The 13,234-nt window shown below is 42.5% G+C and overlaps 2 protein-coding genes across 2 annotated transcripts in view; one reads left to right on the top strand and one right to left on the bottom strand.

The window, feature by feature from the left end:
• Positions 1-2,468, bottom strand: part of COL4A4 (collagen type IV alpha 4 chain) — a 67,332-nt gene extending 64,864 nt beyond the window's left edge. The window contains exon 1 of the mRNA XM_068406428.1: positions 2,359-2,468. Coding sequence (XP_068262529.1) covers positions 2,359-2,414 — 56 coding nt within the window. The 5' untranslated portion in view covers positions 2,415-2,468. The remainder of the gene's footprint in view (positions 1-2,358) is intronic.
• A 5,727-nt stretch (positions 2,469-8,195) lies between these two features.
• Positions 8,196-13,234, top strand: part of COL4A3 (collagen type IV alpha 3 chain) — a 63,986-nt gene continuing 58,947 nt past the window's right edge. Inside the window, exon 1 of the mRNA XM_068406578.1 lies at positions 8,196-8,282. Within this exon, the coding sequence (XP_068262679.1) occupies positions 8,196-8,282 (87 nt within the window). The remainder of the gene's footprint in view (positions 8,283-13,234) is intronic.

Raw genomic sequence — 13,234 nt, 5'->3', positions numbered from 1 at the left:
AAATTACTCTAACCCTGCACATATTTAGGCATTTAGTAAATTTCCCAAAGTCCTGTTGAGATCAACCTCTATTTTTAGTTTGTTATCCACATGGTCAACTCTTTGGAGCAGAGAACTGTGCCAGCAAACCCACGATTACTCTTCCTGATTATTAATTATTCATAGATTCAGAATGCAAATTATATATAACCTGTATATGCACTGATATATACTGATAAATTCAATACTGATAAATTTAACATATTTTAGCCATTTATGTACATTTACTCTATATACTTTTTCAACCTATGTTGCCTGCTACTTTTTTTCAAATACACAGATTTCACAGAAACAAAATATTTATGAAAATAATTAGTAGTAACTGAAGACAGAAGCTCATACTGTCTCTTGCTAAATGAGAAACAAAGGACTGATAAAACAATGTGAGATTGCCAGATGATCAGCTACAGTGGTAAATGGTGGAGAAGTTTTGTGCATCCCAGTAGTTCGTCCTTTAATGCATTAAATAAGTTTGTGTAGAAAGGATTTAACTTCACAGGAACTCTTCAACCAGGTAGCAGACAATAGCGTTGGTTTGTGCTGTGATTGTTACTAATTTAAGGCCATTTTTGCTTCTAATCTGCTGAACTTGCAGAGAGTCTCTGTAAATATTTTTTCCCATATCAGCGTTGGCCAGGTGTGAGTTATTTTTCATTTAAGAAAATGCCAAGTTCTTATGAAGCCCATGCACAAATGAAATGGAAATCTGATGGTGCTGTTCTTGACGCACAGCGCTGCAGTCTCCCCTTTTTCCAGTTATATATGGCAGGCATGTGTTTGCCAGATTGTTCTCCATCATTTCAAAATCCCTGCCTCCTGAAGCCAGACAGATGTTGCCTACGTACTCAAATCAGCACAAGACTGTTAGAGGTAAGTCATTCACAAATAATGCAGAAAAAAGGCAAGAAGAAGAACTACCTTGGAGAGATGGCTGGGATAGAAGGCTGCTACGTTGTGGAACACCTGAATAACAAGCAGCCTGGGTTTGCACAAATCAAATAAACATCAAAAAGACTGGCCATAGTTCAGGCATATTAGCATGACGGAAGACCGCCTAGCAGCGAGGGTGTCAGGTTCAAGCAAGGTACATTTGCTGGGCCAGGTTCCCAACAAGAAAGGCATAATTTCACATTCCTAAAGTGCCTGGTGCATGAAGTTTTATAAAGACCTCAAGCAAGAACGAAAATTGCATTGACTTTTCCTAGAAGATATTATAGAGATGGAATCATTGATCCTACACACCACTCTGAAAATTCCTGGTCACAATGATCCTAATCTTCTAAGGATCATTTTCCTCCAAAAAGAATTCCTGCCACAGCTGCTAGCAGGTATTTTCTTCATGCCTTTTAATAATTCTCCCTCATCTGCAAAATTATTCTGGGACAGGCATTCTGCATCACAAGCAGCGTGGCCAGCAGGTCGCGGGAGGTGATTCTCCCCCTCTACTCTGCTCTCGTGAGACCCCACCTGCAGTACTGCGTTCGGCTCTGGGGCCCCCAGCATAAGAAGAACATGGAGCTGTTGAAACGAGTCCAGAGGAGGGCCATGAAGATGATCAGAGGGCTGGAGTACCTCTGCTGTGAAGACAGGCTGAGAGAGTTGGGGTTGTTCAGCCTGGAGAAGAGAAGGCTCCGGGGAGACCTTATAGCAGCCTTCCAGTACCTGAAGGGGCCTACAGGAAAGCGGGAGAGGGGCTTTTTACAAGGGCATGTAGTGATAGGACAAGGCATAACAGTTTTAAACTGAAAGAGGATAAGTTTAGATTAGATATTAGGAAGAAATTCTTTACTGTGAGGGTGGTGAGACACTGGAACAGGTTGCCCAGAGAAGCTGTGGATGCCCCCTCCCTGGCAGTGTTCAAGGCCAGGTTGGATGGGGCTTTGAGCAACCTGATCTAGTGGAAGGTGTCCCTGCCTGTGGCAGGGGGGTTGGAACTAGATGATTTTTAAGGTCCCTTCCAACCCAAACCACTCTATGATTCTATGATTCAGGTTTGAGCTGGTCATTACTTTTTCTTCTCCAAATATGTTCACCACTAGAATGTAGGAATATCTAGCCCCTTCAAACAGACTCAGAATTACAGTTCCTGTTTCCTACTATTTAGGAAAATATAAATAGTGTAGTACGTGAAATTTAAATGGTATAAACTTATAGACCAGCAATCAAAATCAAATACAATAAATTATCATATAGGCTTATCAAATTTACGACAGGCTGCAAATAATATTTAACGGGTGATTTCTTATTACTGTTAAATCGATAGCGAAGAATATATCTTGGTGACTCTAGTTAAAAAATTTAGTGATCTGTAAAACTCACCAGGCAGCTATGATAAGCCACTTAATCCGTTCAAACGAATCCTCTGTCAATGCCATTCACGCTGATTGAGGATCTGTATATGCAGCACTTTTGTCTTTTTTTTTTTTTTTTTTAAAACAGCAGGTCTTCTCTTTCCTTCTGTTTGTGGATGGTCTATAAACACTGTTCCATACTGTTGTTGTTTTCCCCTCTGAACCTGTTTATATTAAAATATACATCTGATGTACAAACGTGAATAATTACCGGATAACCAAAACATGTCTTAACCATTTACGTATGTCATACTGCACAGCTTTATGCTGGCACTACATTGTATTATTCCTATTCAGACCGCATTTTATCAGCAATCCACTTATTTCAAGGGGATTATATGTGAAATTACAGATCAACATAAAAAGGGTACAAGATTTCAGCCTAGAAAAGAGATAGTCTTCACTCAGTGTTTGAAATAATGGACAAAGAGCATCTTGCATCATTATTTCTTACAAAGCTATCATACCCACGGTTTCAGCTAAAGGCATTAAAAAAAATTACACCTGTCTACAGTAAAGACCTAATGAACTAAAAGAAATAATCAAGAAAATATTGGCTATACTTTCAAGACAGTGTCTTCTTCAAACTGGGCTGGAGCAGCATCTGTGTGTACATCTGAGCCAAGGAGGACTACTCTGAATGCAGAGTAAGTCACATGCATTTTCAGCTCAAGAGTTCTACCCATATGCATGGATAGATGACAGTCATTGGAAGGGTCACCTAGATTTTTTTAGCTTTATTTTTAGACCATTGTTTCCACAGGTTTTGCCAGGATTTAGGAAGCTGGAAGCCCTAAGTGCAGGACTGACCAGAGGCCTCTACAGTCCCAGACAGTCAAATTTTGCATGCATAAATTAACTACACAGTGCATCCATGACCTCTGACTTAGGTCCAACAGCATATATGCAGTTTTATCTGTAAACGTGCTGCACCACGCTTTTTCTAAGCTCAAGCTTCACAAATCCAGAGGAATGGCCAGATCCTGTGCAAACCTTTACATCTGCTAAAATAAGAAAAATGGTGTAATCCTTTGGAATAAGGCACATCTGGCAAATGATTCACAGTGGTTATTTCAAACTGAAGGGCTTAAGAGGCTGGGCTTTTCCTAGGATAGCAAAGATTACCACAGGCTTTTATTTTTTAGTGCTGTACTCTTCCAAACATGGAGAGGTTAATTTTGAGGAGACTGAACACTGATCAGAGTGAACTGACAGGGATTCGCTTCCTTTGGAGAAGTCTCCTGAGTAAGCAAAGACAATCGCTTACTGAGAAGGGAGCAAGGACGTGAACCTGCAGCAGACCGGCTCCTCTCTGATAGCTGTTCAACAAGCAGCTCTCTTTTCTCTGTAAAACAAATGAACGTACAGTTCCTGAAACACTACTGTCTTGCCTTCTATTATTTAGATTGTGTAACGTCTTTCTAACCAGAACTAATCTATAAATAATATTGACTCCTATGTGTATGCACAGTGTATCGTTACCCCACAGTGTGAAGAGGAGACTTTGTAAACTACCATGCACTGATTAATGAATAAATAGCCTAAGGGCAGCCAATCCATGCTGCGAGATCACACCCTACATGTACTGTACAGTACTCCATTCATCTGCCAAATTCTTAGTCTCTTTCTGTGACCCAGTTCCCCGCCTGTTAAAAAAAAAAGAAAAAGGAAAAAAAAGAAAAAAGAGAAAAAAGAAAAAAATAAATAAAAACAATCACTCCTAATAATAACACAATATTCCAATAACATTCCTACCTCACTGATTTTTTACATTAATAATATAAATAATATAAGCAAGATTGTAAGGCAATGAAATACTGCAGGGATGGATTGCCTCAAATGGAAAATCCAAGCCAGTCATAAAGTGTTAGACTTTGCAGAAATTTGTTCCTGTTGCCCACAATCCATCTCATTATTTAATTATCCAAACAGCTTCTGAAAATTAAATAGAAATTGAAATTTGGTACGTTTGCTTTGTATTAGCAGAGAACCTTTTATTTTGAAATTATAAACCATTTTGATCCAATCCATTGACACAGTCTGAAATCATACTTAAGGCATGACTGGGAGACAAACCACTCTGCTTGCTATTTTGTCATGGCTATGGAAAACACATCGTTTTCTGAACAAGCTTCCTATAGTTTGAAGTGTTCAGCAGCCAGTGCAATAATATAAGGACTACAAAGTGTTATTTAGATTGATATATCAAATTGATCTCATGTTTTATTATTTTGTAGTAATCACGACAGTTACCTCAATAGCATACTTACCTAATTAGAAAGAAGATAAAATATCCCCAGGATAACACACTCAATACCACCAAAGAAATAGGTTTTATAAAAGCATCACCAAACCTCAGCTCATAAAATTCTTAAAAGCCAGAGGGGGGAAATCTGGCACTATAACATAACCTAGATGTTTAGTTTCTAGACAAGGACCAAGAAGGAAGACAATTTCATTCTTAGGGACTGTGGTAAAATAAGACCACAGGACATGAGCCATAGTTTGAGGCATATACACAGCTACAGTTACTGAGGTATAAAAAATCAGAGCAGCCCTAACTATATTCTCACTGCATCCAAAGAAACCAACATCACGTGTCACAAGATCATTGAAGCTGCAAAGTCAAGGATTCAGAAGTTAGGAAATAAAAATTAGGGTTGTGTGCTCAATTTTAACATGGTTCTTTTATGCATATGATTAGGATAGTCATTTTAAGTACAAGAACATATACGCTGTTTTCCATAGGACTTCTGCCTTATTCACCATGGATATATTCCATGCTCTTTTCATCCTTTTCCTTAAGCTGTATTTTTTTCTTTTACAGTGTCCTATGAAACTTTGCACTTTCTGCCAAATTCATATGACTGCAATGTTTCCCACAAAAATATTCCTTATCTGTAAAAAGAGAAAATACTGTTATCTGTGTTTTACCATAGAGAACTGAGGAAACAAAATCACTTTTCGAAGTGAAAAAAGCCAGACTTTTAATTTGTTGCAGTTTCAATTGCTTTCTAGTATTAAGGTTGACCTCTCTGTTGTTCACACACTGGTGTTGTTGGTGAAGTACCTCTTCAGGCAGCTGCAGGTATGTGTTTTGACACAACTGATGTTAAGCCTGCCTGCTGTTTTGCCAGACAAGACCATCTCTCTGAGTTTGTAACTTTCTGAAGATATTATGGACAATATCAGCAACCATATCAGCAACACAGTCTGCATCGAGGTTTCATAGACTTTCCTTGGATGGATGCCATGAATTATGGTAGCACCGAGCAGCAGAGAACATCAGTGGCTGATCTCACCTTTCTTCCAGCTCAATGCTACTTTGAAGTCAATTATCTGTCCTAGAAACTCATATAAAGGCATATGTGCTTTTATGTGACAATCTCATAATGCAACATTACTCGCTCTTTCTTAAGTATAACAAATACACAACTACCATCCAGTTGGGCCATACTAAGCAGCTAGCTGCTCAACATCAGTGAAACAGGTGGTACTGGGATAAGAATGGGCTCGAAGAGGACTTTTTTTTAAATGCTCCTGCTATTGCATCTCCCTTATTAGCACTTTCCCATGTTTGCTTTGAGCTTCCTGGCTTATTTTTTTCAAATTTCCACACAGGGTTTTCATCATTTGAAAACTGACTCAATAGATTTTTATTATAGCAGTATTTCATTCACTAGGTATTCCGCATATATTCATTTATTTCTCCTAACAGTGGTTTGCCTACTTTCTTCTGTTTCTTCCAGTATTTCTTTGGCCTAGTATTCAAGAGCTCTCCTTTTAAATACTATCTTCTTTGATCAGTGAGAGTTATACTGTTCATCCTGCATCTGAATTTGCATCATTTCTGGAGACTGACCACTCTCTTTCACTGTAGTCTTGCTTGCTCTGATCTTCTTGTCTCAGAAAACCCTGCACCTTTTCTTTTCACTTTTGTGTAAATGAGTCTCTGCTATCTTCTGTCTAGCACCAGTTCTACTGTTAAATTTCAGTGGTGGATGTAAGTACTTATATAGGTGCCTGTGGCTTATAAACAACCGTAGACTCCATTTTTGTCCTTATTACAGGATTCCTGCGTAAAAAATGTAGCGCTGTTATAGTCGACAGGTTTAGGAATCTGACAAAATACATCATTTTACTGATTTTATCCCTAAGATACTATTTCCTCTACACGGTCACCATCAGTCTGGCTTGAAAACAGGATTTTTTTTTCCCCCTTTCTCTCTATACCTGCCTGCTTGTTCTCACTGATGCTTGAGATTTTAGAGCCAAGGTGATAACATCTGTGATGATGAACAAGATCTTTGACACTGAACATATTTCTCTGCTCTTCCAGAGATGTGTTTTTGCTTCTAGTACCAAACTTTTGGGAAAAGTAGCCTCTACTAACTAGCTTCACAGCGAATTTCATAGAGGGTTGACAATATCTACTGAAAGGAGATCCAGGTCTACTCTCATGCCTGTAAGAGAAGCTGTTTTACAAAGCTCTGTGGTTAGCTTTGCGCTCATGAATGGCTTTAGATTTGTATCTCATGAGTAGTCCTAAAGAGATTTATATACATACATTATATTGCTGTATACTGTTACTTCTTCTGTATCACCTGTAGCAGTTAATAAAACCTGTAAAGCGGGATTTCCTGTACAGCATTCACGAACACTGCAGATAAGGTAAGATCCCTGTGGCTGGCCTGGCCAATATACTTTCTAAATTTGCTCCATCTCAGAACAGCACTTTATTTGGTGAGCTGATACCTTGAACATGCAGTACTTCTGTCAATAACATAAATGTGATAAACTTTACGTACTGCCAACTCTTTACAAATCACACTTCCATTCAGAAAACCTTTATATCATGCTAAGCTATGTGGAAAGCCTAGGGAGAAACACTTCTCACTGATTTCTCATTGATTTACATTTATGCAGTGGGCAGCACTTTGTCTTTTCTGGGACTTCTTGGTCTCCGCTGTCTCATTAAGAAAACACTTGAGGGAGAGGAAAGCGTTGCTGAAAGGAAAACACTCCCCTGAGTGCCCGGGAGCGCCCCGGGCAGCGGCGGGATGGCGCTGAGGGCCCGCGCTGCCGCCGGCCTTCCCCGGCACCGCCTCACTCCCGCACCCCGCGCTGCCGCCTCCCGCCTCGCTCCCGCCCCGGTTTAACCGGCCCCTTCTCCCCGCCGGGGCGCTGCAGACGACCCCGCTCCGGGCGGGCCCAGGCCGTGTCCCTGCTCGGGTGGTGCCCGGGGCTGGCCCGGCCGGGTGTCCGTCCCCGCTCCCGCCGCGCAGCCCCGGGGCCGTTCGGTCGGCGCTCACCACCTGCGCCCTCACGGCGGCGCGGGAGAAGCGGGCGGGGGACGGAGACAGCCCGGTAACCTGGGACACCTCCAGCTGTCCCGGGACGGGGCTGGCCCCTCAGCGAGCTGCCGAGGCCAGGCGGGACGGCCCGTGACAAGCGTCAGGTACCGCCGCCCGGGGCTGCCCTCCGCGGCGCTCACCTCAGCTCCCAGGCGGGAAGGCCCCCGGCTCCTCGCTCACTCCATGCCCGCGGAGGACGGACGGGCGGACAGCGGCTGCCGGCGGTGCCCGAGGCAGGAGACGCGGGGGGGAGAAGAGAGCAGAGGGGTGGCCCAGCCAGCCCCGCCCCGGCCAGCCCCGGCCCCTGTCCCCACCCCAGGGCGCCGGGAGCGCCGAGGCGGGTGCGAAGCAGCAGCCCCCAGGCCAAAAGCCGCGGGCGGGCGGGGGGCAGAGTCCGAGCGCCCCGGTCCGAGCTCTGCGGGACGCCGCGCAGGCAGCGCCGAGCGCGGGGATGGCCGGCAGGGGCTGCCCCGGCCGCCTGGCGCCGCCGCTGCTGCTGCTCGCCCTGCTCTGGCCGGGCCGCGCTGCGGCGGCTGAGGTGAGTGAGCGCGGGGCGGCGGGGCTGGGGCGGCGGGACGGTGGCGCGGGGTCCCGCGGCGGCTGCAGCGTTACCCTGGCAGAGCGGGGCTCAGCCCCTCGGCCACCTCTGCCAGCGCACTGCATGTCGGCGTTGGCAAGTTGTGAGGAAGAAAAGGTGAATTTATCGTATTTAAAATGACACGCCTCGCCCGCGTGAGGTACCTGGCACCCGGGCGCGGTGAGGTGAGGTACGTCTCGCCCGGGTGTGAGGCACCGTTAGCCCTGCGCCGCTGCCAGGCGGGGATGAGGGAAGGCGGGGAGGCCGCGGGGCGCGTCGTCACGGCTTATCTCAGGTGCGAAGAAGCGCGGCGCGTCGGCGGCCCAGCCGGGCAGGTCGCAGGGCGGCTTCCCCCGCTTGCAGCCGAGAGGCTCTCGTGAGGGGCCGGGGGGGTCTCGGTCCCGCCGGGAGCCTGGAGCGCGGCCGCGGAGGCCTGTCCCGCGGGCAGCGCCTCGCTCCGCAGGAGACCGTGGATGTGGGCGGCAGGGACAGAGCAGTGCTGGGCGTGGATGGGGTCTCTGAGGTAAACACGCTCAGAGCAGCTCTTATCATCTGGACCACCTGTGCTGCCTTCGTTACAGACTCACTTTACGGTTTGTCTTTCAGGTTTAATGATGAGAGTGCATCGCCATTTGGTTGATAAATTCTCCTAGATCATATTGTAGTCTTTGCCGTTCCTTTCTGCTCTGTCCAGTTATAACATTTAGATTGTACATTCCCAACTGGGAGGAGAGCAGTCAGCTGTGAGGGTAAATGGGTCAGTGTAGCTCTCAACATTTCTGGTAGTTACCAAACAGAAAACTGCCAGTTTCAGTAAATTTCAAGTTGTATTTCTCCCGTAATAGTCAACAGTGTTAATTTCTTCTTGCATGTGTGAGTAGAGATCTAATGCAGTACATTAAAACCCTTTACCACCTATCAAAACGTTTTGCAGTTCACCTTTATAAGGAAAATATCTGATCTACTTTGTTGTTGCTAAAATAGAGCCACGTTCTGCTGTAATTATCTGAAGCAGACTAATAAGTAATAATGTTTCTTCTAAAATACTGCATCTCTTCCATTCACCCATTCTGGGTAAAATGTCTGGAAGCAGCATAAGCACCTCACCAAACATGTTTTCTTTGATGGCACTCTGACTAACTTGCAGTGAAGTTTAGTCATTTAACAAAGATCTACTTGTTTTATTTGTAATGGAATTAAAATACCTCTTAGTTCTTATGTAGAACAGAGGCACCAGATCTATTTGCAAAGTACATGTTTTCTGCAGAGTTGTTTTAGGCCCTGCCTAGATCTGATCCTTACTCTAAAGCAAGATGTGGAAGATGAATAAACTCAAGACCTTCCTCTCTCTTATACCCAGTTTGCTGTTCTTTATTGTCTTCTCCTCTGCTGGTACCTCCCATCCATTGCCCTTGTTGCTCCTAAGAGGTGGACATCATCGTATATGCTTCTGGATGGCTGTTAACAAGCACAGGCTGTGTCGCAGGAACTCCTCCCCACTGCCAACGACACACACGCTCACACTTTTTCTAAGCCTCTGTTCTGGCTGTGTTGATCTTGTCATCCTGTTCCGTGTTTTTATCTACAAAGGAAGGGAAAAGGAGGTGTATCAAGACCCCACATATGGCCCAGTAAAGCATTTCAACACTTTTTATCAACCCCAGTAGGATCCTAGAGTATTTGCCAGTCTCGCAGACTCAGGTACCTTAGTTCATTAGCAGACTTTCTGCTTAAGGTAAATCATGAAGCTCTCAGATACCAGTTTTCTAAAGCATTGTCATTACTAGATCCTTGTTTACAGTTAGGCCTTAAAGACAGGATTTGGGGTGGTAGGAAGTATCTTCTACAGAAATCTTGCTGTTTAAGCGAAGTTTGAACGCCGTGTATTGATTCAGTGGTGCTCTGAAAATTTAGCAGATCTCAAATGTCTGAGATTAGTTTAAACTAGATTTGCAACAGATAACAGACGAGTTTAAGATTCAAATGTCATAATTTCTATTCTTGTATGGAAATGCTGTATGGAAATGCTGATATTTTCAAAAGAGAAAGTCTAACAAATTTTCTAGATCTAGATGATGGAGCAAATAAGAACTTTTTAAAAAGCAGTTTTATCTAAACTCCTAATTAAATATCAGTGGCTGATGTTAATTGACATGAAATGATTGATGAATAAATCATTGCATCTTGGCGGGACTGTCTGTTGCAAGGAAATAGGTATTGTCTGTGTTTTAAAATCATGCTACACTTTAATATGAAAATAAATTGATACTGACCAGGAAGCAGTATTTTTGCCATTTGCATAAATTAAGAATGTTTCAACATAGAAGAGTTTTAAGTGTATGTGTCTTAATAACTCAATAAGTAGTTTATTCCTGAAGACAAGAAAGAAAATTATTAATTTGTGCCTGCTGCTGTTTATACAGCAAATTTTGGTCCTCACAGCCCTTCAGAGAGTCCAGACTTCCCTGCCCTTAGGAGCCTGAACTTTCTGGCACCTGCTAGGGAGTATTATTATCTGCATTCTTGGCCCCTGGCACGCTCTAATCACATCTTCTGAAAACTCAGCAGAAGTAGCATCTTCCCATGTCAAAGGCTTTCAGCTTGCTTGATGTATTCCTTCACTCCAAATACTGATGTTATAATTCTTCAGATTTTTCCACTGCTCATTTAAATACTTTAGAAGAGGAATAAAAAAAGTATATCAATATGTTTCTGCAGGGAACAAGATCTTTCTCATTCCTCATTTCTGTTTTTTTCCTCTCATAAAAAAATTGATTTGCTTTCTCATTGTTTCATTTTGTTTAACAGCACCTGGAGCTGGTACTGTCTTTATGCATATGTACAATCCAATTAATTCTCCTGAGTGTGTCCTGTCTTTTGATACCATCCGTGTACTTCTTGTATGTCTTGAAATTAAACACTAATCTAAAAATATTCTCTGGAATTTGCTGTTTCAAATGAAACTAATAAGAAAAATACCTCAGTCAAGTTCATTAGTACTGTATCAATACTGCTTCTTAGTGGCGTGGATCATTTTTATGATGGCAGCATTTTAGCATGTGTTCAGAACAGGATAAAAGAGGGTTTCTACTTGAGCAAGATGAATTGATTGCAAGTTAGCTGCACCTCATGTTACTGCCATTTTTTGATTTGCATTGTTATACAATTGCAATGATGTATTAGCTCACAGGATAAAATTACGTGCTCTATATTCTGTATTTGCCCCAGTCATTACTCTTTGTATTTTTTCATCATGTGCTGTTGGCAAAGGATGGGGGATAACAAACTCAGTGACTATAACTTGAGAAGATCTTTTTTGCATCCCCTTTCTCACTTATGCTTATTATCTGTGACTAGATGCAAGTGTTCATATTTCCCAATTAATTTCATTTTTTACAAATGTTAGAATTTGCATGCAAATACATATAAACTAGTCTTTTCTTCTTCATGCAATATTTTTTCCTAATTATATGCAAACTATATTGCTATCACAAATAGATCTTAATACATGGCTCTGGAAGGCAAAAATGCAGTGTTCTAGCTCAGCCATGGCCATCTCCAAGGCTGGTAAGAATGGGCTGCAGGCTGAATTGCTTTAACTAGGAATCAAAATGTTGGAGGGACAAAGTGTCACAGTGAGAATGTTCCTTCTCTGCCGGCCTTCGGAAGTGCCCAGGTTCTTTGTCACACAAAGCAGCTGAGAAGGGAAGATGTGCACCTGAATATACAAAAGAGAGTTCACTAAGTGTGTTAGAAAACCAAGTCCTTTGTGAAGTGCTCTCTTTGATTTGGTTAATATGATCCTAGCTCTGAAGTCAGTGGGGGTGTTACTCTGATAATTGGGCCCAATTTATACTAGACTCTTCTGATACTGATTGCCTCTAAAATTAGCTGTAATTCAGCCATCATCTCCATAGGGTAACAGGCCAGTGTCAGAGCACTGCAGAGCAATGCTTTTCTTGCTGGGCCAAGCGAGTTAGGATACATCAGCAGAGTTGCCCTAATTATTTGTGCATCAAAATTTCTGGAGTTCTGCTGTCTTACACCACATGGAGGCTTGCTCTGATGGCCAAGAAATGTTAAGTGTGCTTGTGTGTTTGCTGGATCATACAACTGAAAGATCAACCTCCTTAGGTGATCTTTGTAAACACCTGTGAAAACTGAACTGTTAACACTTGATGTATAGACTTTTTCTAACAAATCTACAAGGTAAATACACATTTAAGCAAAACTGTATAGTTCAAGTTATTTTGCTGACTGAATATCATTAAAATGACCAAAGTAGGTAGGCAAACACTGGTTCTTTCTTCATTGCTTTGCATTTCATATAGATATAACAGCATTTTATTTCGAGATCTGTGCTAACAATCTCTTTGCAATACCTAGAGCTGATTTATCATAGCGTGTCTTTGAAACAAAATACTTTGCTATTAAGTGCAACTAGTATGGGATGTCCGGTCATCTGTTTTACTGTCACATTCTCACCCTAACGCCTAACAAAGTAATACTAGAAGGCTCAGTATGTTGGCATGGATTACAGGAGCCTAGGAGGAAGGGGAAATACAAAAAGACTTTTTTCTTCTTAACTGTTTAAAGCCCAGTCTCTCGTGCACACACTGAACAAGTTCCATTTGCCATACCTAGTATATTTTTAGTTCTATTTCCATTGTTTGTCTTTTTTTTTAACTTAGCAGTTTTGTGATAGGGTACAAGTCTCTCAGGTTTACAGGTTTTCCATTTGGCCTGGTTCAATGAAGTCTTTTTAACTAGGGCTTTATGCTGCATTTTTCCACAGATCATTTTGGAGGAAGCTGCAAGAAAAAGTAACCTTTTTTTTTTCTTTTTTATCTGTGAAATCACAGAGCCTTTCAAAAAAGGAGAAACCAAAGCATGTGCAATAAGCTTTCTCTGAA

This window comes from Nyctibius grandis, chromosome 8 (genome assembly GCF_013368605.1).
Source record: "Nyctibius grandis isolate bNycGra1 chromosome 8, bNycGra1.pri, whole genome shotgun sequence".
NCBI classification, from domain to species: Eukaryota; Metazoa; Chordata; class Aves; order Nyctibiiformes; family Nyctibiidae; genus Nyctibius; species Nyctibius grandis.
This window is presented reverse-complemented; position numbering and strand designations above follow the sequence as displayed.